The sequence below is a fragment of the Prionailurus viverrinus genome, chromosome B2, assembly GCF_022837055.1.
Source record: "Prionailurus viverrinus isolate Anna chromosome B2, UM_Priviv_1.0, whole genome shotgun sequence".
Lineage (NCBI taxonomy): Eukaryota > Metazoa > Chordata > Mammalia > Carnivora > Felidae > Prionailurus > Prionailurus viverrinus.
Window position 1 is genome coordinate 39,820,482 of NC_062565.1, and position 23,683 is coordinate 39,844,164.

Consider the following 23,683-nt stretch of genomic DNA (forward strand, 5'->3'; position numbering starts at 1 on the left):
CCAGGAGTTCTCAGATCTCAGAGAAGCTAGACTTGGAATCAAGGCAGGCAGCTGCTCTCCACCCTGAGCAGGGCCAGGATTGGGGGAGTGGAAGCAGAGTGGGCCTCTGCTGTCTCCCCATCCCCCTTATGTGTAGCTGGGGCCCAGGCCTGAGTGGGGGAAGGTGCTCTGTAGGCCGATGGCAGGGATCAGGGTGGGTGGCTCGGAGGAGGGGGCTGGGGCCCTGTGCTCTGACGGGTGGAGGATGGCGCCCACCCCATCCATCATTTGGCAGCCACTGGCCCTCGGGCTGACATGGCCATTAAGGCCTGGGACCAAGTGCTCAATCTCTTCCGAACCATCGCCCCCAACCTCACCCTCGCCCCTGGCCCACCTCCTCTCGGAACTCAGGAGTGGGAGCGGCCACTGGGGGTGGGCGCTGGGGAGACAAGCCCTTGGAAACACACAGAAATGCACAAACATGGGACACACTAACAGCACAGGGTCACCCAGGAAGCCACACAGATCCATCCACTAGGACAAAGAAACCCAGAGTCACAGATGGAGAGGGGCCACAAGAGCAGCGATGTGGCACACGTGACCGGTGGGCTCCCCGTGGACCCCTTAGCACCTCTCAGTCCCCCCGCCCCCACCAATCCCTCCAATACCCTCACACGGCTCCCAACTCTGCTTCCAGCAGGGACAAAAACAGCAAGTGGCCCAGCAGAGCGAGGGAAAAGAGTTCTTCTGGAGTGAAGGGAGAGAATTTTCGTGCCAAGAGAGATCCAGAGAAATAATCCAGTCTCTCCCAGCAGCTTTCTGGTCTGTTTCCTGCAAAGGCCCTCATCCACTTACCTGTGGGGAGTCCCATGTGGTTGTGGGTCTGCCTAGGCCAAAAAGGGATCAAGAAGGGAAGAAAGAACACTGGCTGGCTTCCATAGCCTCCTCAAGCTCTATGTGGTCTTGGCCTCTCTAAGCCTGAGAGTCTTCAGCCTTACAAATAGGGCAGGTGGAGAAGGGGTGGATTGGAGTGGACACCCCTGAGTGGTTTACGTGTGCTGTTGTATTTCCTCCTCACAGAACTCTTAAGAGGCTGAAATTAATAACTTTTACAGACAAAGAAACTGAGGGTTAGGGCTGAGTTTTTTGTTGTTTGGGTTTTTTTTTGTTTTTTTTTTTTTAAATTTTTTTTTTTCAACGTTTATTTATTTTTGGGACAGGGAGAGACACAGCATGAATGGGGGAGGGGCAGAGAGAGAGGGAGACACAGAATCGGAAACAGGCTCCAGGCTCTGAGCCATTAGCCCAGAGCCTGACGTGGGGCTCGAACTCACGAACCGTGAGATCGTGACCTGGCTGAAGTCGGACGCTTAACCGACTGCGCCACCCAGGCGCCCCTGTTTTTTTTTTTTTAAGTAATCTCTATACCCACCATGGGGCCCGTTGAGATCAGAAGTCACATGCTCTTCCAACTGAGCCAGCCAGGCGCCCGAGGTTTAAGGGAGTTTAAGACCTGAGTCAAAGATCAGTGACGGATACCAACCAGGTCCCTTTTAACTGCAATCCTCGTTCCTCTCAAGGGGCTATGGCTTTGGGGATAGCCGGGGACTGGGGACACTGCAGACTTTGAAAGCAGCCCTGGATGCTAAAGCCCCCTATCTGCATCACAGTGTGCTCCTACATGCCCCCTGCCCCTGCCCCAAAGATGTGGGAACCTCCTTGAGTGGTAGAAGGAAGCTCGGACCTCCTCCTTTGCCTGGCTACCTTTGACCGCTCCAAACATTCCCTCTCTTTCTGGGAATGTTTCCACCACTCGTTGAAAAGCAGCTAGGGATGGGGCGCCTGGGTGGCTCAGTCGGTTAAGCGGTTAAGCGTCCGACTTCAGCTCAGGTCACGATCTCGTGGTCCGTGAGTTCGAGCCCCGCGTCAGGCTCTGGGCTGACGGCTCAGAGCCTGGAGCCTGCTTCCGATTCTGTGTCTCCCTCTCTCTCTGCCCCTCCCCTGTTCATGCTCTGTCTCTCTCTGTCCCAAAAATAAATAAACGTTTAAAAAAAAAAAAAAAAAGAAAGAAAAGCAGCTAGGGAAGGGAGGGAGGGAGGGCACAGGATTCAGGCCTTGACTCTTTGCCCCGAACTCTCTGGACTCTCAGTTTTCCCATCTGTAAAAGAAGGAACCATGGTGCTTGTAGAAACAGTGAAGGTTATTGGGTGTCTACTTTTGGCCAGGTGCTGGGCTGAGGGCTTTAGAATGGAAGGTCAGAGACGTGGGACCACTGGCTGCCTTCCCTGCGCACCTCCAGGCCCACCTGAGTGGCTCCCAGTAGGTGCTGGGCAAAAGGGCAACCATTTTTACTATGGAACAAACATAGATTAGAGCCTTTCTGGGTCCTGGGGAAGGAGACCCTATAAGGAGGCCCTGCCCTGGTTGGTCTCTATCTATGGGGAACATACAGAGAGGTCATTCATGTTGGTGGGGCTGGGGTGCAACCTATCCCTTTGCTATCCTAGCTGGACCCTAGCTTCCCCAAGGCCCTGGCCTGGAGGGAGAGGCCAAAACAGGTTTCTGACCACCCTCCCCAGGGGCAGGGGTGAAGGCATCACCTCCCCTTTCCTGCCAAGGTCTCCTGGAAGTCTAGAAAATGTGGGGGAGGAGGGCAGTGGGGCAGCCTCAGCCTGAAGCTGCCCCCTCCCTGGGGCCGAGGGGAGAGGGTGACATTGGGAGGGGGGGCCGGCCCCCAAGAGGGTTCCCAGGAGCTGCTTCCAGGAAGTTGAGGAGGAGGCGATGCCCTAGGACTGGGGAGGATGGTGGTAGTGTGATGTTGGGGGGGGGGGGGTGGTGGTTAAGGGGCTTTTTGTTGGTGTTGAGGGGTTTCGGTGGCCGCCCCTGGGGTAGAACCCTGTCCAGCCTGGAGTCTCAGCCCCTCCCCCACGTCTCTCCTCCCCCACTAGGTCCCGCTAGAGCGACATGATGGTGGAATCCGCCTCGGAGACAATCAGGTCGGCTCCGTCTGGTCAGAACGGCGTGGGCAGCATCTCCGGGCAGGCGGATGGCGGCGGCGGCGGCGGGGCCGGGGCTTCGGGCACCGGCGGAGGCGGCGCGGGCAGGGACACGGCTGCGGGCGCCGACAGCAACGGCGAGATGAGCCCCGCGGAGCTGCTGCACTTCCAGCAGCAACAGGTAGGAGCAGCCGCCCCTTCCCGGCCACTGGGAGGAGAGGGGGCTCGCCTGGCCTCTTCCCTCTCCCTCCTGACGACGACGTGGGCCCCAGGCTTCCTGCCCAGCAGCCTCACTTTCAACCTTCTTGAAAAGAGCCAGCCCTGCAAGGACTCCTGCTCCCTCGAATTCTAGTGGCCACCTTGGGGCAGGCAGAGGGAGGGCGGGGGCTCCCAGGAGAAGCGGGACCCAGGAGGCCCCAAGATCAGGGAGCTTAGGGCAGTCTCAGAAAGACCCACGAAGACAGATGCCTGGGCAGTAGGCTGGAGAGTGTGCATCTGGGATGGCTGGGCGCCTGGGCTCTCCTCCTGCACACTGGCTAAGTGAACAGCGTTGGGAGAGGGAGACCCCGCTTTAGGTGCATGCCCCTTGGAGGAAGGGGGCTGTGTATACACCGTCTTCACTTTATTTGTATTGTAAAACATTCCCCACCTCCATGTCTGCCTGGGCCCCTGACCCAAGCTGTGAAGAAATTAAACTTCCAGGCACCAGAGTCCAAAGCAGCTAGGAAAAGGCCAAGAGCAACAGGCAAAGTCAGGCCTCCATTTTTAGGGCTCAGACTGGGGATCCCTATCTGCATCCCCCTTCCCATTTCTCCCCTTCGTCATTCCCACCCTCAAATGCAGAGTTCAGGAGTTCAAGACCAGCTGCTGACGTTCCAGAGGCTCTGGGGTGGGGAGCCTGGTTGGATGATGACAGAGCAGGGGCCCCAGGCCCTGGCCCCATGGCCCCACCCCTGGAAAAATGGAGAATCATGCTTGACAAGTTCAGGAGAACCGGCCCAGCCAGCCTCAGCCTTGGGATTCTCCTTCTGTCATTTGACTGCTCAGCCAGGCACACTGGCAGCACAGCCCCTTGGGGGCTCTGCTGGGAATGTGGAAAAGTCGGGTCTACATGTAGTCCCCGCCCATGCCTCAAGCGTGCACAGATGTGTGTACCCATATTGCCCTCACGCTGTCTCCCAGGCTCACGCTGGGGCTCCTCCCTCAACTGCATAGCCCCTAAGGGGCCCTTTCCCACCACACTTGTGGAACCCAAGGTCAGACTGGAAGCCCAGCACCCTGTACTGAGTTGCTCAGCTATCACTAACACAAACTGAACAAACCCAGGTTAAGTCCCAGCCAGCCTCTTACAGCAGTGTGACCTTGACCTAGTCATGGGCCCTCCCTGAGCCTTGGCCTCCTTGACACCCTAAAGTACAGGGTTTTTAGGATCGGGTGCAATTTGAGTGTGAGATCCCTGCACACAGTTCGTGGTTGATGTGGATACTAACCGAACTGAGGACTTTAGAAATCACTTCCTCTTGCAAACTATGGACAGGGGAACAGGAAGGACCTGTCACCTTTCCCTGGGGAGATAGCAGTGGGGAGTTTGCTGGCATCTCCCAAGACTTCCTAAGCAGGATCTCTGCGGAAGAGACCCTCAGAGTCTGTGCCACCTACCGGGGACAGAAGGTCAAAGGGCAAAACCTACCCCTTAGGAGAATAACAAACACACCCCACCGGAAGTCTCCAAGGCCACCCATTTTATACAGCCACCTCTTCCCCTCCCTCACCTCTATGCACACAGAGCTAGGAAAGATTTGAATGTGGTGGGGGATGGGCTGTGGGGGAATACTGAAACTGGAAAGTGTCTTTTAAAACAATTACTTAAAACTGCAGAGTAAACACAGATATCTCTATAACTGGGGAGATGTGTAGGGCAGGGAGAGACAGAACTGTCTGTACTGATCAGGTTTCTTCATTCTGCATTGCACACAAGCCATGTTTTGTCATCTATATTCCACGTTCTAGTTATTCCTGTTTGTTTTGGGGACTATCCCAAAGTCCTGGAAAATCCTATATCTGTTTCACAAATAAACTGGGGTGGAGCTTTGCAGGCAGGCGGACGGCTGTTTTATCCATTTGGGCTCACTATGGGCCTGGGGCCTGGGGCCAAGGAAAATATTTGAGACTTTAAAAAGGTTCTATTGGCTCCAGACTATGAGAGAACCCTGCAAAATTACAATTATAAATGTTTCAATTAAAGGGAAAGTCTGTGGACGGTCCTTCTACCCCCGTACGAGCAAGGCTTTGAGGAAAGCTTCAGGGGTAACACTCTCTGGTACCCCCAACAACAAATGTTCCTGATTGTGGAGTAGAATAACTGTAGGGAAGAAAGCCTGGCCCAACGGGTTCCTCCTCCCTCTCCTCCATCCCATCCAGGAAGTCCTTTGAGGACAAACCAACAAATATCTTGCCTCTGTTTGGTGCTTTGGGTCTTTCTCCTACATGGTGTCATTTAACTGCCTCCCCAGCCCTGGGAAGTGGGTGTTACTATTATTCCCATTTCACAGGTGAGGGGGGCACTGGCTGGTCCAGGTGACACAGAAACAGCTGCAGCTAGACCTCAGGTCTCCCAATTCCTAGTTCAGGGCTCAACACAGCCTCCTTTTGGCTGCTGCCACCTCACACAGTCCCTTGTAGGAAGTGGAGGGAGTAAGGCCTGGAGCATAGTAGGTGCTAAACTAAACGTCTGCTGGTGAGTGTATGAGAGGACTCTATTCCCAACCCTAAAAGCTCTTAAAATAAACAAACAAAAGCAACACTGCCGGCCCTAAGGAGCCACTGTAGAGGGAGGTTGGGGCTGGGTGTACAGTCTGCATTAGTCCCATCCCGCCTCCTTGGGCCGCCAAGCCCCATCTGCCTGTTGGTCTCTGTCCCTCCACTCTAGGTAAACAAGCCCTGGAAGTGCAGTCTTAGCCTTTGGGAGTAATGAGTTGACAGAGGAGAGAGAGATAAACAGGGCAAGTCAGAAGTCAGGCCAGTGACAGGACTTCAGGCTGAAACAAACAGTACTAGAGACGGTGGCCGCATCACTTTGGAACAAGATCAGGCACTCGTTTCCATGCAACAGCAGGCCGGGAGCTTGTTTAAACAGAGGCTGGGGGGTGGGAGTAAGGGGGTGACATGGCGTGGCTGCCAGGCCCCATCTGACTAGAGAGAGGGTCCGTGGCTGGCTGCCCCGTTTCAGCCATCAAGGCCCCAGCTTCCGGCTCCCTCCTGTCAACCCGCTTACGGATGAGTGATAGAGCCACACCACCTCCACTCTGTCCTTGGGGCTTTCGTGGGGTCTCCAATCTCACCCCCTTATGGAGAACGTTCCCTGAGAAGAAGGCCTTGGAGTGTGCATTCATTCAGCAAACAAGCATCGAACCTTATTTGTACCAGCACCCTGCTGGCCAGCCAGCTGGAGGTGATGATCCCCAGCAGCTATTAAAGAATACTCTGGACCCAGCAGACCTGCCAGCCACCTCCTGTTGCCGTCCCCTTCCTTCACCAAGGCAGAGTCTCCTTCCTCATGGCTCCTTCCTCCCTTATTTCCCTCTGATGGCTTTTTTCTTTGAAGGTTGCCCTTGCATTTCCTCCTATTCTGGTTTCACCTGTATGAAATGTTCCCAGTGTGTGGGGGCTTTCCCCAGGGACTGCACGGATACCCTTTGAGCTCTGTGATGGGGGGCAGTGAGGGCTGGGACGAGTGTGGGAGGTGGAGGGCCTACAGAGGCCTTGGGGATGGGCCAGGCCGCTCTGGCCCAGGAGAGCTGGACCTGGGGCCCGGAGGGCTGGGCCAGGCAGGGTGGGGGCTGGCAGGGCTGCTGGCGGCTGCGCTGAAAGGCGTCCTGGGCCTCTGGAGCCTGCACTTCCATTGTCCTCGGGTTTCGGGGGTGACAGGTCAGCGAGGGTCACAGGAGGGTTGCCTAGCGTCTGGGAACTCCCACCGCAGTTGCTGTGGCAACCGAGGCCAAATCCCACCCTGTTCACATCCTGTGAGGAGATTCAAAGACGTTGGGGGGCTCTGCACATTAATGGGCTTTTAACTCACCCCCTCCTAAGAGATGGTCGGGGTGGGGGGACGTCAGGGCGAGGAGGAAAAGAAGAATGGAAGACATTTTTGTTTCCTTCCCCCATCTGGCTATCCTCTGCCCAGGCTACTTAGGGGGATGGGGTGGAAAGGGGAGCCTTCTAGGGTGAATTAGCACAGACACCCCCCCCCCCCCCCCCCATCTCACACAGTCCTCAGTGGTCTTCAGTCTTCAGGTCTGGGGCCCATTTCTCCCTGGGACTCATGCCTCAGATTTACTCTTCCTCTCTGGTCCCACACCTTTTGGACTCTTCTTTTGGTAGAATGAGTTCTTCCCCAGGAGGCGCGGGATGGGGGGGGGGGGGGCTGAAGGGAGAGTTGGGGCCCCAGCGCCCCAGAGAGGAGACTTAGGAACTTGTTAGTGAAGCCCTTGACTCTCCAACAGCTGTAGCATAGCATGTGGAAACTACTTTCCCACCGCTGCTGGAACAGAGGGCCGGTGAGTAGGGCCCAGCAGGAAGGCATTCTTTGGGGTTGTGCAGGGAGAAGGCCTTAACCCCCTTCTTATATCCTTCCTGGGTTACTCAGCCAAAGGCCACCCTGTTTTATGTGTCTGCCTCCAATTCCCAGGAGGGTGCTAGGGCAAGAAGGGTGGAAAAGGCAGAGGAGAGGCCCCGGGCCCAGGAAAAGGGGCCCAGGTCCTTGCTTTGCTGGGACTGGGAGGGAACCAGCCCACTCTACCGCTAGCTAGCCTTCCCTTCTGGTATGGAATTCTGAGACTTCCTCTTTTCCAGGCCAACCCCCTTTTATGCCAGGGTTCTTGTCCTTACTCATTGGGAATTTGGAGACAGAAGGGAGAATTTGGGGGAGGGGTGGCTGAATGTGGAGGGGTGGCTGAATGTTTCCTCTTCTGAGTGTGAAAGATTAAAGTGGAGAGGGTCACATCCCAGGGCCACCCCTTGGCGGGCCAGCTAGTTTTGCACCAGGGGAGCCCCTTTATTCTGAGAAGCCCGGTGAGAGTCCTTGGGAAGGGACTCACATGCCCCTACATGTCCCGCTCTGTGCCCCACACTTGAGCTCCCTATAGAAGCACTAGTGTGAGGGTAGCAGCTGGGCGCACAGTGGCTCTGATCCCAGACCTGGAGAGACACCCACTTCCGGAGACCCCACAGCTGCTGTGGGACTGGGAGGCGTCCCAAGCAATCAAGCCCCCCCCCGCAGAGCCAGGAGGGAATGAGGGAGCCACAGAGGAGCCCCTTAACCGCTTCAGAGCAGTTGGGGTCACTTGTTAATTCTCATCTCCCGGAGGTGGGAGGCCGGCCATTCCTGGCGTTGGTGAGAAAGGGGGCCTGAAACCCGGCTGTGCACCCAGGCTCCGAGTCTCCCACCCACGTGGGCTGGGCCTGCTTGTATCAGTGCGTTGCTGGTTTTCATTTTAATGGTTCTAATTTGAGAATGCGCCGATGTCATTTTTACGAGGTTGGTGTAAAAAAAATTTACAGCCTTTCCAAAAAGCTTTTTTTTTTTTTTTTTTTCCAAGGGAAAAAGGTGTAGAATCACTTCGGGGGTTTTATGGTCTCCTCTTCCCCATCCTCCTTGCCCCCCTTCTCTGTGTCATTTCATTTTTATGTCTCTGCTGGAGGACAAAGCAGGGCTGGTAGAGAACCTGGATCTCTCTAGGTCAGTACCTTTAGTGGTTGGGACCACTGACCTCTGACCCTTCTCCCTGGGCCCCTTTCCTCCACTCTCTGGCCTCAGAGGACTTGCATTTCAAGCAGTAGACCAAAAAATGCTTCCTATTTAATTCAAATCAACAAGTTCTTATTAAGCACCTACTGTTTACTAGGAGTGGGTTATGTATCTACCCTCAGAGATTATATCACTCCCTCCTTAAAATCCCCTGGCATTTTTTTCTCAAGCATAAAGTATTGCCCAGATGCAGTGAGTATCTGACCCTTGATTTCGGCCCAGGTCATGATCCCAGGGTTATGGGATCGAGTCCCCATGTAGGGCTCCACACTGATCGTGGAACCTGCTTGGGATTCTCTCTCTCTCCCTCTCTCTCTCTGCCCCTCTTCCCCACTCACACACACTCTCTCTAAAATATATATATATATATATATATATATATATATATATGTATGTATATATATATATATATGTATTTTTTTTTTAATTAAAAAAAAAAAAAAGAAAGAAAGATGGGGCACCTGGGTGGCTCAGTTAGTTGAGTGTCCAACTTCAGCTCAGGTCATGACCTCATGGTTCATGGGTTTGAGCCCCACATCAGGCTCTGTGCTGACAGCTCAGAACCTGCAGCCTGCTTTGGATCCTGTGTCTTCCTCTCTCTCTCTCTCTCTCTCTCTCTCTCTCTCTCTCTCTGCCCCTCCACTGCTTGTGCTCGTGCTCTCTCTCGCTCTCAAAAATAAATAAATAAATGTTAAAAAAAATGTTTTCAAAGAGAGAAGGAAAACCATGGTCCCTCCATGATCTGGCTCCTGCTCACCTCTGGGACTTCCTCTTAGGTCACTCAGCACGGCTGAACTGGCCTTCATAGTTTATAATGCTCCCAGCTGAGTCCCACATCAGGGCTCTTTTGTTCACCGCCAAGACTGTCTCCTGAAAGGGTTCCCTCCCCACCCTCACAGCGGCCTTCCCTGGCCACACGACCTAAGTAGCCAGCCAGCCAGCCAGCCTCCCTGTGTGACGCTAACCACCATGTCTTCACCCGCTTGGCTTTGCTTTAGTATATGCTTCATCCCATTAGAATGTAATCCCCGTTAAAGCAAATGCCCCGTGTCCCCGGTGTCTAGGACAGTGCGAGTGCCCCGTGGGGCTTCACACATACTTGCTAAATTATCGATAAGTGAATAGAGAGCCCTACTGTGGCCATGCGGGGGGGACAGGTGATGCACTTTCCTGGGGCTCTCTTTGGGTTTGGGATAGGCTAACCCACCCCCCCATCACCTCCTCATGCCCCTTCCCCTAAATCTAGCCAGCCCCAGCTGAAAGTAACTATATCAAGATAATTTCTCTCTCGGTTTTGCCCAAATTAGCTATCTGCAGACAAAAGAAGTTTGGATTTTATTTTGGCCGCCACTCACCACGATCCAAACGGAACCAGAATTTGCTAGAAGGTCCTCCATCTTGCCTGGCCGCTCCTGGTTCCTCTTCCCTGCACAGAGCCCATTCAGGCTCTGCTTCCGCTCCGGTGTGGCTTCGGGCATGTCGCTGCCCCTCTCTGTATCTCCGTCGCCACCTCTGTGAAGCGAACCACAGCTATGCTTCACAAACCATTTAGCTTAAGAGCTACCGTAAGAGATACATTTTACGTGGAGCCCTAGCACACACCATTCCATGAAACAATACTTCTGCTTACCCTGATAACTCTGATGCTTTCTTATATACGGGTGTATGTGTCCCTATTTTTTGGACCCCCTACATTGATATTATGACCCACCATTAGCTCATGACCAGCAGTTTAGAAAACACGAGACCAGATGGCTCTAACGCTTCCAGCCTGCCAGGTCTGGGTGATTCTGCCGCTCCATTCTCAAAGTTCAGCCCTTCAGGCTTGTCTCTGAGCACCCCATCCCCGCCTTCCTAATCCTCAGCCTGGGGAAGGGGCCAGTGAACAGCCCTGCACCTGGCTCCCATGGAGAAGATGCCTGTCCCTCCCCGCTGAATTCCCAGAGACAGAAATGAGGGTGTGGTCTCATCCTGCGGAGCGGAGACCCTACTGCTCCGAGACTTGTTTTTCTTTTCAGAGCGGGCCCCCGTGGCCCTCAGAGCTCTGGCTTCATTCCCCTCCATCCCAGCCGCCCTCCCTGGATGCCTGTCCGTTATAAGCCATTTGTTCCTAATTGTGGAGATCCTGCTAATGACTTCTGAATGGGCGGTGGGGGGAGGAGAGTTCGCCTTCATTAGCAAGACCGTTCTTAGGCTTGAGGGGGAAAGGGGGGCGGTGTAGCCCGGAGGAGGGTTTGGTTAGCAAGTCCTGCTGGGTGGCACTGGACAAGTGACCGGGAGCTGCCTGGGAAGGTGGCAGATTAATAGTAATGACAAAAGTTGATGTCCGCTCAGGGCCCGCTGGGCACCAGGCACTGTGGTAAGTGCTACATGTGCCTCGTGTACGCTTCACAACAACCCTGGGGGTTAAGGACAGGGTTCTTCCTACTTTGCAGAGACAGAAGCTGAAGCTCAGCGAGGTGAGGTGACTTACCCAAGGTCACCCAGTGTATGGTGGAGCCGGGATGTGCATCCAGATGTCCACCAGCGTCCATGAACTGAATGGCCCACCACTGCCTCCTTTTGAGGAAAACTAGACCTTATCCGCCCAAGTCCCCCAGAGTTGAAGATTAGGTTTTAGGTCCAAGGGGTGGAGAGAGGGGATTTAAGAGGCCAGATGACTCCCAGTTTTCTATTCTGCCCCTGAGCCCCCTCTCCCTCTCCTTCCCTCCCTCCTAGGTTTGCCATGATGGCTCCTCCTTGGTGTGGGATTCTGAATGCCTTTTGCCACCCAAGGCCATCTTCGGATATCTCTGGCCCTCAGGGAAGGGACATTGAGCCTGGCTTTCTGAAGAGTCCTGCCTTGGTCGTGTCTACCGGCCTGAACCAGTTTTACCTCCCTTTCACACGTAGACATCGGAAAGCACACAGGCTTAGGGGAGAGATTCACAGGCCCTGAGAGACCATGCACAGCATCGTGAAGGCCCTCCAGTGGGTGAAGGGAGCTGGGACATCAGAGGTGTGTGGACTCCATTTCCTGGCCACAGGACCTTGGGTCTCAGTTTCCTTGTCTGTAAGATGGAGACAGTGACCCGTGCTTCAGCAAGATCTAGAAGGCCCTATACCGATGCTAGCTAGCTCTTTGTCCACCTGCCCTGCCAACCCTGTTCAGCCTAGACCAAAGTGAATTTCGCAGGGGTGCCTGCTGCTGGGGAGGGGCTCACAGGTACATTTCATAACATCGGTGTCTTCAGGGGGGCTATGACCTGGTCGGCATCAGCAGAGAAGGTGGGGCTGGATCTGTCCAGGGTTGGGGGCCATCATTGCCCCCGGCTCTCAGCAGCAGGCAGTGGCAATGTCATCAGGCCTCAGGGCCAGCAGCCAGTGTTGAGGATGCCTGGCACGTCAGAGTGGTGGCTAGGAGTCAGGCGGGGCTTTAGAAAGTCTCAGCTCTACCTGATCCCTTGGGTGACTGCCCTGGAGGAGGGAATCCTGGGCCAGAGGGACCCCCTAGTTTCCAGAGTGCTGTCTCCAGCTGGGGCTCTGGATGTGTGGACGGTGGCGGGGAGTGGGGAGTGGAGCAACACTGGAGGACGCAGCAGTCAGGGCCTTCCTTGTCCAGGCCATCTGGGGAGGGGAGCTTGGGCCCCAAGTCCAGGGTCTGCCCATCACCCTTAACCCTGGGTACGCACAGCGTGACTTTTAGATGGTACCCATGCCACTCTCAGTTGGGTCAGGGATGAGCTCTGTAAGCAAATTGCACGAGACAGCCCTGTGTACCTCCCTGTCTCCTCTGAGCACAGGGCCTGTGCAAGGTGGGTGGCCACGAATGTGAGAGACTGAATGAACGAATGAATGAATGAATGAATGAATGAATGGAGTGCCTGCAGGCGCTCTGACCCTAATGACCTGAGGGCCCCTGTGGGCTCCTCCAGCCTTTCCTGCTGCCAGCCCAGGAGTGATTTCAAGGTCCCGGGACTTGCTGGGCCATTTCACTCCTCTGTACGGCGGGGGTCGCTATGCCAGCCTCCCGTCCTCCTGAGGAGCCCGCCCTTTGGGAATCCAGGCAGTGTAGCCAGTGCCGCTGCCTTCTCCGGGCTGTGGTGCCCTGTGCTCGCCTCTACTCAGGCTCTGAGGGGTGGCCGTCGTCACAGCCCCACAGCCACGGGTCCTGGGGCAGGCTGGCATTGGCTTCTGTGTGTCTCAGCACCTGGCACACAGCAGGCGCTCAGTAACATGAAGGAAGAAGTGAGTGGGGCTGTAGCCAGGCTCCCTGTCACCTGGCCTGCAGGGGAGGCCCCGAGTGGGAGGAGGGCACGAAGGCGAGTGAAGGGCCTGTCACCGATTGAGACTATAAGGCCTGTCGTTTTTTCCTACAAATCTTGTAATTTCGTGCTCCAGGGGACCACAAAGCAAGAGAGTCTGTGGGGAGTGAATCTAACTTCCCCCAACTTCCCCTGGAAGTCCCTCCCTTGCAGCTCCCCTCTCCCCACTCTGGGTTGCCTTGGGCTGGCCAGCTTCTCCAAGCCTTCCTCTTCCCCCAGCTTGCCCCCTGACCTCTGACCTCCTACCTCTCTATCCCACCTCCACTTTTGGGACAAAGAGCATCTGTCTGACTCCCGTAGACCTGGAGGAGGTCACTAAGGCAGATAGAGGCAGGGGCTCCTTCCTGATGACCACGTGGCCACCTCCCTTCCTTCCCTCACCCCATCTCCCTCGTTTCAAAGCCCCTCAGAGACTTTTGACTCAGGTCAGATTTCTACTTTCTGAAGTCAATCTGGGAGAAGAAAGCCCAGGCCACCTCCCTAGGGGAATGGAGGGGGTGCTGGGGAAGGTCTAGGACCTGGGGGACTGGGGAAGGCATCTGAACTCCAGGTTTGCTGGGGGGCATGTGCCCCAAGGTACACAAGTGAGTATTTGGAAACTGTGCCAAGGGGAGCCTGGCTTAAGCCTGGGGGTGGCTCAGCTGTTCAATGGCAGTTAAGAAGGGGCCGCGAAGGACGCGTATATATGTGCAGTGGGCCCCCCGTGAGCATTCGCTGGGTGGGGAGTGTGTATGAGCGTGTCCATATTGCACTGTGTAAGGTTTGCCTTGGTGGTGGTGGTGAGGTCAGAGAGCAGAAGTCCACACGGGGACAAACAAGTGTGTGTGTGGATAGAGGTGAGGGAGCTGCGGTGAGCATGCTTCGTTACATAAGTGCGCTGGGCAGGAGGCTGTGCTGGGGACTGGCCGAAGGAGCCAAGGGAGAGAGCCCAGGAAGAGAACTGAGATTCCCGAGAAGGGAAGGGGGCAGACGCTTCGTGATGCCACCCGATGCCAGGCAGGGGTCCTTTCATCCCCCTGGTGTTTCAGAAATGGGTAGTGTCCTGGTTTCGCAGAAGAGACCGAAGCCCAGGGAGAAAGTAATTTGCCCGAGGTCATACTGCTGGGAAGCAGCACAACTGGGGTTCAAACCCAGGTCTGTCTGGTGCCAGAGCCCCCTATCAAAGGCCGGGACACAACTGCCTGGGGTGTCGAAGGAGATCTTTGTGGAATGTGGGGGGAGACAGGTGTTGTGCTCCTGGAATGTGGATTCAGGACAGGTCCCCACATCCCCTGCCTCTACCCCCTCCCCCCCCCCCCCCCCCCACACGCATAGTGACTCAGAGTCTGGCAATGGAGGGCCTGGCCGTCCTTATGGATGGAGAACTTCCTACGGCTACCTCCCTGACCCCCCACTCTCCCACCAGACCTCTCGCTGCTCACCTTCCAGGCTCACGGATGGGCCGGACCTGCTCCACCTGCAGCCTCCACACCCTGCCGGCCCACAGTCCTGTCCAAGCCACCAGGGCCTCTGAGCCCGGACTGCCACAGTGAGGTCGGAGCTACTCGCTGGTAGTTCAGACACACCCTTGAGGATTTGACCGAATTCCCCCATACCACGAGGGCCTGCACCCAGATCCCCCGACTCAGAAAGCCACACAGTGCTCGGACCCTGAGATTCCGCCCTCATGGCCGAGTGACTCCGAGTCAATGCCCCTCCCATAGCCTCCAGACCGTCCACCCAGCCAAGGCTTCCTGGGCTCAGATCCTGTCTCTGACACCTGGCTGTGTGATCCTGGGCACGTCCCTTTACCTCCTGGAGACTCCATTTCCTCAGCTGTAGAATGGAACAGATAATCAATCCCTGGCTCCCAGCCTCACAGGAAGGATTCAACGAGATCTTGTGTGTGAAGGGCCTGACTCGTAATGGATGTTCAGCGAGTAGTACCTATTGTTAGTACCTGGGGTCCAAGTGCTGCATTTCCCCTGGAGTCCTTTCGTGGCCGCTGTCCCTTCCATTTGCTGCCCCCACTGAGTCCCAGTAAAACCTCTCAGGTCCTAGAGTCAGGACCTAAAGGCTCTGATCCCCATGCCCTGGCGGCTTCTCTCAGGGACTCCTACTTTGGGCCTTACCTCCAAGCCTAAGTGGGCCCTGGGACCTGGTCACTCACCCCCAGGACCTTCCACCTTAGCATGCCCTCGTCCCCTTTGCTGCCCCCCCCCCCCGACTCTCCCAGGTCCTGCACTGACCCCTGACCACCCCCTCTGGGCCCTTCAGGCCTTTGTTAGAGCAGGGAAACCTTGCCCTGACAGGCCCCTATCTTGCAGGCTCTCCAGGTGGCCAGGCAGTTCCTGCTGCAGCAGGCCTCGGGCCTGAGCTCCCCGGGCAGCAATGACAGCAAGCAGTCTGCGGTGCAGGTGAGGAGAAGGGTGTGGGCTGGGGCCGGGCAGGTCGGGAGGGGGTGACTGGGCCCGGAGGGAGGGGTAGGGCCAGCAGGAGGATTGCTCTTGCCAGTCCCCAGTGCCACAAAGTGCACAGCTTTCCAGAAGCAAATGCAGCAGTGCAGGCGTGGGGTGGAAGAACTTCTCTTTCTCTGGCTTCACCTGATCAGCCAGGCCTTCCTCAGCTCAGCCTCTTTGTGTCTGTGGCTCGGAGTTTGTGGCGAGAGCTGCAGCTCTCTCTCCCCTGGCTTCCCTTCCCTGGCTCTGCCCTCAGGGTCCCCATCCCTTCTCAGCTTTCTGCTTCCCCATCCTTGTGAATCACTCAGCCTGTCCCTTTCTCCCCAGCTCTCTCTCAGAGGCTGCTCCCCATCTCTCACCCACCAACTCTGTCTCCCCCAGTTTCCTGTCTCTTGGTGTCTCTCTGTCTCTTTTGTTTTCCTTTGCACAATCTGCCCTTTTTTCCCCCCCCTCCCTTCCCCCAGCTTGCCGGCCCATCTGGCTGGCTGGGGGAGGGGAGATCTGTGGGAGGTGGGGAGGTGGGGGGGGTGGGGGGGTGGGGAGGGAAGCCGGGCCTTCTGTTTACCTTTTGTGTCACAAAGAACTTGGGAGAATTGCGGTCTGAGTCGGGTGGGTCATGATTCGGGCAGCCAGCTCCCCTCCCCCGGGCCCTGCAGCCTTGTTTCCCGGCTCCCCTACCCCTCCCCACAGCAGCAGGGGAGGCTTGGAATTGGGGAGAGGATTAAGCAGGGCTTTGAAAGGAAGTTTATCCAGGGGAGGAAGGGTGAGCACGGATCGCTCTGGAGTTTGGGGAGGGGGTGCTGAAGGAAGGAGGAAAGTGAGGAGGTAAGCAGGGGTGGGGTGCTTGGAGGACCCAGGACTAGACTTTGTGGGGGTGGGGGGCGGGGGGAAGATTCTGGTGCTCTGAGGAGCATCTGAGCTTTATGTCAAACAAGCTTATGTTCCGGAAAATGCTTTGAAGAAGTTCAAGGTGACTGACAGATGTGGGGCCTGAGCAGGGGCCCTCTTTTAAAGTATTGAACCTAATGAGACAGCCCTCAAGGGGGAGGAGTTGGGTCAAGATGGGTAGTGGTCTGGGTGGGGAGGTGAGAACAAAATCTGGAAGGTCAGTAATGGGCAGAGGAGAAAGTTCTCACGCTGCAATGATGTAGAAGGTTCTCATGCTCGTGTGGTGTCCGGACTGGGTCTCTTTGAATTAGGGATCCCTCGACCCCCCACATATTCCCTGGGTCTGAAGTGGTCTTCAGGCTACTGCTCTGGGTTGTCCTCACCCTGGGCCCAGACTCCCACCTCCTTCTAAGAACAGGGAAGGGTGGACTGGGGAGCAGGAATGCTCCCCCAGCTAGAGGAGACCTGCTGACCCAAAGGCAAGAAGGAAGGAGCTAGATGGTAGTTGGAGAGACCGAGGTCAGGCATCAAAAAGGACTTTACCGTTGGCCGTGAGGCGTAGGAGATCTGAAATCATTAAGAGGGGAAGGGAGACCATGGAATCTTCCTGAGAAGGGCCCCTTCCGCCAAATAAGGGCGACCCTGGATGGCAGACATTTTGGTCAGAGGGACAGATCAAATGATCCTTTTCTCAGGCCTCCTCTCTCCTTGCCTCCTCGTCCTAATCACTGACTGAGTCATCCATTCATCAAATACTTACTCAGTGCTGACGAAACTAACATTTACAGAGTGCTTACCATGGGGCAGACGCTACGTGCTTTACGAGTGTCCTCTGTCTCCCTCTATCCTCACAACCCTGTGGGGTCTATAGATGCTATTATTATTAGCCGTCTTGCAGATGAGGAAACTTTGGCCCAGATAGTTAAGTAATGTGTCCAAAGTCACACAGCTAATGAGGGACAGAGCCAGGATTTGATCCCAAACAACTTAGCTCCAGAATTTAAACTTAAATGTCAACACTGTGACATTGTGCGTGCTTTGCACAGTAGTGAACACCAGTAGTCCCCAGGGATGATTCTCTGGGCTCAGGGAGATGGGGTTCATGGGGCCACGTCTGTACTTCTCCAGGAGCCTGGAGCTCTGACTTTGGTCCTCCTTCTCCCCCAACCCTGGATACCTTCCTTGCCTCTTCTCTCTACCCTTAGGTTCATCATCTCTAAGGAGATGGGTCTGACTGGGTCACAGGGCCTAGAAATAGCTTTTCTGTGAGTGAAATGGTTCAAAGAAAGAGATAGGTGGCGGCCCTTTAACAGTGTCCCCCACATGACACTGCTCTGTTCCCCATCTCAAGACAGGATTGGCTGCCCACTCACCTCCCTACCATGTTCAGGACCCCTCTCCTGCAGCCAGCTTCAGAAGTTTCTAGAACCATTGTCTGGGCCCCCAGGCAGGGAGGGGTCAATTATAGAAGGCAGCAAAGGTAGCTGGGAGTTTTGGGGGGTGGAGGGGATGATGGTAGGCTAGGGCCAGGCCCCTTAGCTCTGTCCAGCCTCTGTATCATCTTCTCCAGAATTTCTGGAAGTTCATCTTGGTGCCCCACCACTTCTTTACTTCTTCCTTGCTGCAGCTCCAGCCCAGAACTAGCCTGCGGACTTCCTTCTGGTCATTTGCAAGGGAGTTTAACCTAGACCAAGCTCTGGCCCGTCTGGCCTGTCTGGCCTGGTCTCTCCACCAAGCCAAGGACCTTAGACCCCACTTAAGAGGTTGAATTTGGGTCCTTGATTCTGGCACCAAATCGCATCCATGGGGTGCACAGCCTCCCAACCCTCAGGTCCCAGATAAGCTGCCTCTATGTCAGGCCACCCAGCCCAGCACACTGTAGTCATGGTGGGTGGAGGACTCAGGGGCCTGGGCAGGGTCCCTGAGGGAGGGGCTGGAGGCAGCTGTCGGCATTTAGCCCAGGGCTCGCACTGCCAGGGCTTTAGTAAGCATTTAGCTGTCCTGGCCACTCTCCAGATAGTGACTCACGGGCCTTGCTGAGCTGACAGGCTGACAGTGCCTATCCTGACACATCCGAGCCTGGTGAGGGGTCAGTGGGGACACCAGGGGAGCTCTAACTCAGTTCTCAGAACCCTAAGGGGCATGGGAGGAAGCGGATGGGGTCAGGCAGTTCAGAAGCTCAGCATGCGGCAGCCACTTCGCTGACCTTTCTTGACCCCCTTGGCCCCACTGGACAAGTACACACAAGGTGATCCGTCCACATCTCTGCAGCCGCCTCTCCGGCCAGCTATTCGGCCACTTGGCAGGAATGGCAGAGGCCAGGGAGGCCTTCCAAGGTCATCTCTTCCATTCCCCTGCGTCCAAGTAGGAAAGCCCCAAGGAAGGAAATGCCACATCCTTTCTTGCATGCCACTCACGGTGACTCACAACCCTAGTGGCTGGAAAGATCCCCTGGTGTCTGGTCTGCCTCCCTGCCTGGGCCATGTCCGGCTCTAAATCGAGTCCTCCCTGGGAATGACAGGCCCCAAACTCTGGTCCTTGGGGACCCTCGCCATGCAGTACCCTCCGGGGCTCCAGGCGGGCCTAAGGGGCAGTCATGGGGAAGAGAGAGGGAAAGGGGGAGAAGAGAAAAGAGAAGAGGAAAACCCAGAATGTTTTTAAAAGTAGTTTTCCCTGCATTTGTATGGAATTTGATGGCCTACAAATCACTTTCACTTACCCCTTCTCCCATTGTGCCTTTGAGGAAAGGGCAGGTGATTTGACTCCGCTGGGCCTCAGTTTCCTCATCTGTAAAATAGTGTGAGGATTAGACCCTCCTTCCTCGGGGTTCTGTAAAGATTTGTGAGACAATATGCACAAAGGAGCCAGCTTCAAAAGTTTGTAGAACTTAGGGTCTGGGTGCCTAAAGGCATGTAGTTAGCAATTGGAGGTCTGGTAGGAGATGAGATGGGGTACAAAGGATGGTCAGTGTCAGGGACAGGAACTTAGGTCACCTGCCTCAGGAATCCAGGACTGAGCTCAATACCACCATGGTGGGCACCCCCATGGAAGGAGGAAAAAAAGGACAGCTGAGCCACCTCCCAGCTTTGGGGACAGCCTGCAAGAGGCATGGGTCTGTGCCATTGTCTGCCCCCTCGGCCCCGGCCCCTCCGAGGGCGAGGACCAGAAGACCCCTACACCCTGGCTTTCTAGAGTCCCCTCCAAATATGCTTGTAAAAAGGGAGGCTGGCCTTTGGATCTCCAGCCTCATTGACCCCTCAGCTCCCTGGATAAGTTCAGTTTCCACATACTCTTCCAGACCTTCCTCAAGACCTGCTCTGGGCTGGAGAAGGCAGTGTGGGACATAGAAACACCAGGAGCCATGGAGTTCACAGACCTGGGTGTGAATCCCAACCCTGCCATTTAAGGCTCCTCTTTAGAGGCCCCTGGGAGCCTTCATTCACACAGAGCATCACAGCTAAAGAGCTAGGGTGTGCCCCACCCTAGGCTGTTGGCACAGAGATGACTGGGATAAAGGAGAAAAGCCCAGGGCGGGGGCTCAGCCACTAGTTGTTGGTGGAGGGTGGGGGGTGGGGGAGAAGAATCGGGGGCACTGGGACTTCCCCGATGTCCCTGGATCCACCACACTTCCCCTGCTGCTCCTCTATCAGGGAAGCCCCTAATTGGTGGCTTGAGGCTGAGTCGTGCCCCTGCCAGGGATCCAGAAGGGAACCAACTCCTCTCCCTTGCCCCACCCATGAGGCGAGGGGGAGGTGACAGGGCCACAAGTCCCCTGAGGATATAACCTGTCACATCCTGCCCAGGACAAGTCCCTGCAGGATACCCCTCCCTGACTGGGCTGCCCGAACCCCTCCCCACCCCTGGGCTGGCAGAGGGGCCTCTGATCTGCTGGGGAAGGTATTTCAGCTCAGGGGTGCAAACACTCAGTGAGTGCCTGCTGTGTGTGGGAAAGGGGGGGGTTGTGGGGGCGCTTCTAGGGCTTGGCCGTGGGAGGGGAGATTAGACAAGCCGGGCTCAGAGCGGTGGGGTTGGCATAGAGCCCCATCAGGGCACCTGCCCTGCCAAAACAACGGGAGAAGACAACTTTGCAACTTGGGCCTCCCTGGCGATGACTGCCCCAGCCTGGGGATTTCAGGGAGGTGGGGCCGAGAAAAGAATGATGTTATTGCTTTTCCAGGAACCTCTTGCTGGTAGCTAGGTCCTGCAGGCCTCCCACAGAGGCCTAACCCAGGGCAGGGGATAGAAAGCTGCTCTACTTTGAGACTCCTGCACGTTCCTACTGGGAGTCCTCTCTTGTAGTTCAATCCCTGGTTCACGTTTGAGGAAACTGACGCCCCAGAGACGGCAAGTGACTTGCCTAGAGGTCACACAGCAAATTCATTCCAGGGCTAGCAGCAGCAGTGTGCCTCCAAACTCCCTGCCTGGTATTCTTTCCACCCGCGCCCCCCCCCCCCCCCCGACTTAACTACACCTGTGTGTGCCGTCTAGACAGGTATGTGAGAGTCTGTGACGTGTATGGGATCAGAGCCAGAGTCCCCATGCCATGCGGGCCACTTTCTGAGTTTTTCCCATAGCTGCAGACCGCCCTCCTGGCCAGGCCCAGCTTGTAGACAGTGCTGTCAGATTAGACTGAGCAAGAACTGGGAAGGGCCCGGTGTGGCCTGTCCCCTGGGGGAGAAGCATTATGGGTTCTACTGACCGCTCCTTCCTGTTCAGCCACCAGAAAACAGAGAACAGGGAGGTAAGTCACTTGTCGCAAGACACACAGCTGGCAGGTGGCAGAGCCAGGTTTCGAACCCAGGCAGTCTCACTCCAGTCCATGCTGCCATACTGTGGGTGGGATCGAGGTGAGCAGGCTAATGGGGCCAAATCCCACAGGTGCCCGTGTCGGTGGCCATGATGTCGCCGCAGATGCTTACCCCCCAACAGATGCAGCAGATCCTGTCACCCCCACAGCTGCAGGCCTTGCTCCAGCAGCAACAAGCGCTCATGCTCCAGCAGGTGAGTCTGGCCCTGGGGCAGCTGGGAAGTCTAAGAGAGGAGTGGGGGGCAGGGTAGGTGCTGGCTTCCCATCTCCCACCCTGTTTACTGCCAACATCACTGCTGGCCAAAGCAGTGGCAGGAACCAGAGAGACTGCTCAGGCTGGACTGGTCTGCATTCCTCCAGGGCCGCTGGGGACAGGTTAGAGGTCAGGCCTATCCCACAGCAGCACCCCCAGACTCCTCCTCGTACGGACCCCACCTCTATATCCAGAACCCCAGGGAAGGGCAGAGTACTGGAACCTCCTGGCACCTTGTTGTGACCTGTTCAGGAGACCCACCAAGAGGCAGGGAGGGCTCACAGCTGTGGGGTGAAGCCCCCTCTCCCTTCTCCACCGCCTCTCCATCCAGGCCCTGCTGGGGACCCTCAGAGCCCACTAGGGAGAGCAGACATCTCCCTGCGGGGTGTCTGTGTCACCGCCCCAGTGAGACTCCCTCCTTCTGCCTCCAGGAGCCCAGTTAACAGCAGGCTGGGGTTGCTGTAGGGTCATCAGTCCCCTACCCGTGGTAACCCACTCCCACCCCTGCCACCCCCTTCCCCCCTCCCCCCGCTCCCACCCCAACCCTCCACCCAGCTGCAGGAATATTACAAGAAGCAGCAAGAGCAGCTCCACTTACAGCTCCTCACCCAACAGCAGGCTGGGAAGCAGCAACCCAAAGAGGTAAGGGGCTTGGGCAGGGCTGGCTGTGCCCTTGTGTTGTTGGATTAATGAGAGCAGAAGGCTAAGCCCTGCTGTGTTCCTCGCACACAGGCGTGTAGATGTGTGTATGAGCGTCCGACGGTCCTTGCTCATGACCGGTTGCTTTGTTGTCAGCCCCTTTCCTACCCACTTGCACCCCCCCCCCCCCCAGCCCTGCCCCAGCCTCGACCACTTGTCATATCCTGCCCTTCCCCTCCAGAGAACTCCCTAGCCTGCATCCCCTCGCCTCATCTGGGCCACCGCATCTCCTGAGCTTCCATATACCAGGCCCCTTGGCTCTCCCTCCATGCCCTAGACATGAGCCTCCCCTTCAGCTGGCCAAACCACAGCCAAGTCCTGAGCTGCCTCTTCCCAGAAGGCTGCCCTGGTGATGCCTAGTCATTTCCCAAAGCCCAGCAGCCTCCCCCTCAACAGTTTTGTAATTGTTGCATTCTCTGCATTATCTCTAGGCTGGGTTTATTGAATAGCCAGCCCCCCACCCCACCCCCAGGGCAGGCAGGCAGGCAGAGCCGTCCCTGCCTCCCAAGCACCCGGGACTTGCTTGGCTCCTGGGACTCAGAAAAGACTTGCTGACGGCCCGACTTGTCAGTGCCTGTGTGAAGAACTAAGGGGGGGGGGGGGGGGGAGGCGGGCAGAGAGAGAGGGAGAGAGCCGAGCTCCCGTACAGCGAGCAAGCGTGCCACTGAGCAGTAGCGATGTGGCTCTTCCCTGGGCCTGGGTCCCAATGACCAGCTGATGCCGATCTTTGAAAGTCTCGTCAGACTCTTTGATTCCTTGTATCTAAGAAGCAGGAGAGGAGAGGAGCTGGAGGGGGTAGGCCCCCTCCTCAGCGCAGAAGGGGGGCACCCGGGCATGTGGGAAGGGTGCCCGCCAGGCGGGAGTGGCCCCCGGAGTCTGACAGGCTCATCGATCATTGTGATGAGAGCCCCCCCCCCCCCCCCTTTCCAGGCGAGCACAGCTGCGGTGCGGGGAGCTGAGGCAGCGGAAGGAGGGGGGCGGGAGCAGGGAGGGCGTCGTGCTGCGTGTCTGGGTCCGCTGTGTGTGTTTGCGCGCGTGCGTGCGTGCGTGCGTGCGTGTGTTTACTGCGAGGAGGCATGCAGCCCTATGGAAGCTGGGCCGGGAGCAGAGAGGCGGCAGCCGCGGACGCCGCTCCCACAGCTCCGGGGGCTGACAGGCCCTGGGAGGGGGTGGCCGCAGGGTGGGGGCCAGACGGCTCGCCCTCGGCCGATGGCACCCCTCTCTGCACGCCCCCTCGGGCCCCCCACCAGGCACTGGGGAACAAGCAGCTGGCCTTCCAGCAGCAGCTCCTGCAAATGCAACAGTTGCAGCAGCAGCACTTGCTCAACCTGCAGAGACAGGGGCTGGTCAGCCTGCAGCCCAGCCAAGCCTCAGGGCCCCTCCAGACCCTCCCGCAAGGTGAGTGCGCCCCCCCACCCCCGCCTGACCTGGCCCACCCCCGCTCCCCTGGGGTGAGGTGGGAAGCCCCGTGGATTCTCGGGGGCCCTGCCAGCCTCCCGCCTTCCTCTCTCCC

General features: G+C 56.7%; 1 protein-coding gene across 5 annotated transcripts in view; it reads left to right on the forward strand.

Moving 5' to 3' along the window:
* FOXP4 (forkhead box P4) overlaps positions 1–23,683 on the forward strand; it is a 52,155-nt gene that overhangs the window by 16,252 nt on the left and 12,220 nt on the right. For 4 of the 5 annotated variants that reach the window (XM_047859757.1, XM_047859756.1, XM_047859760.1 and 1 more), the window contains exons 2-6: positions 2,928–3,156; positions 15,392–15,481; positions 21,290–21,412; positions 22,027–22,113; positions 23,421–23,568. In XM_047859757.1, the coding sequence (XP_047715713.1) occupies positions 2,944–3,156; positions 15,392–15,481; positions 21,290–21,412; positions 22,027–22,113; positions 23,421–23,568 (661 nt within the window). In that variant the 5' untranslated portion in view covers positions 2,928–2,943. The remainder of the gene's footprint in view (positions 1–2,927; positions 3,157–15,391; positions 15,482–21,289; positions 21,413–22,026; positions 22,114–23,420; positions 23,569–23,683) is intronic. The other variant, XM_047859758.1, reaches the window with a different exon arrangement.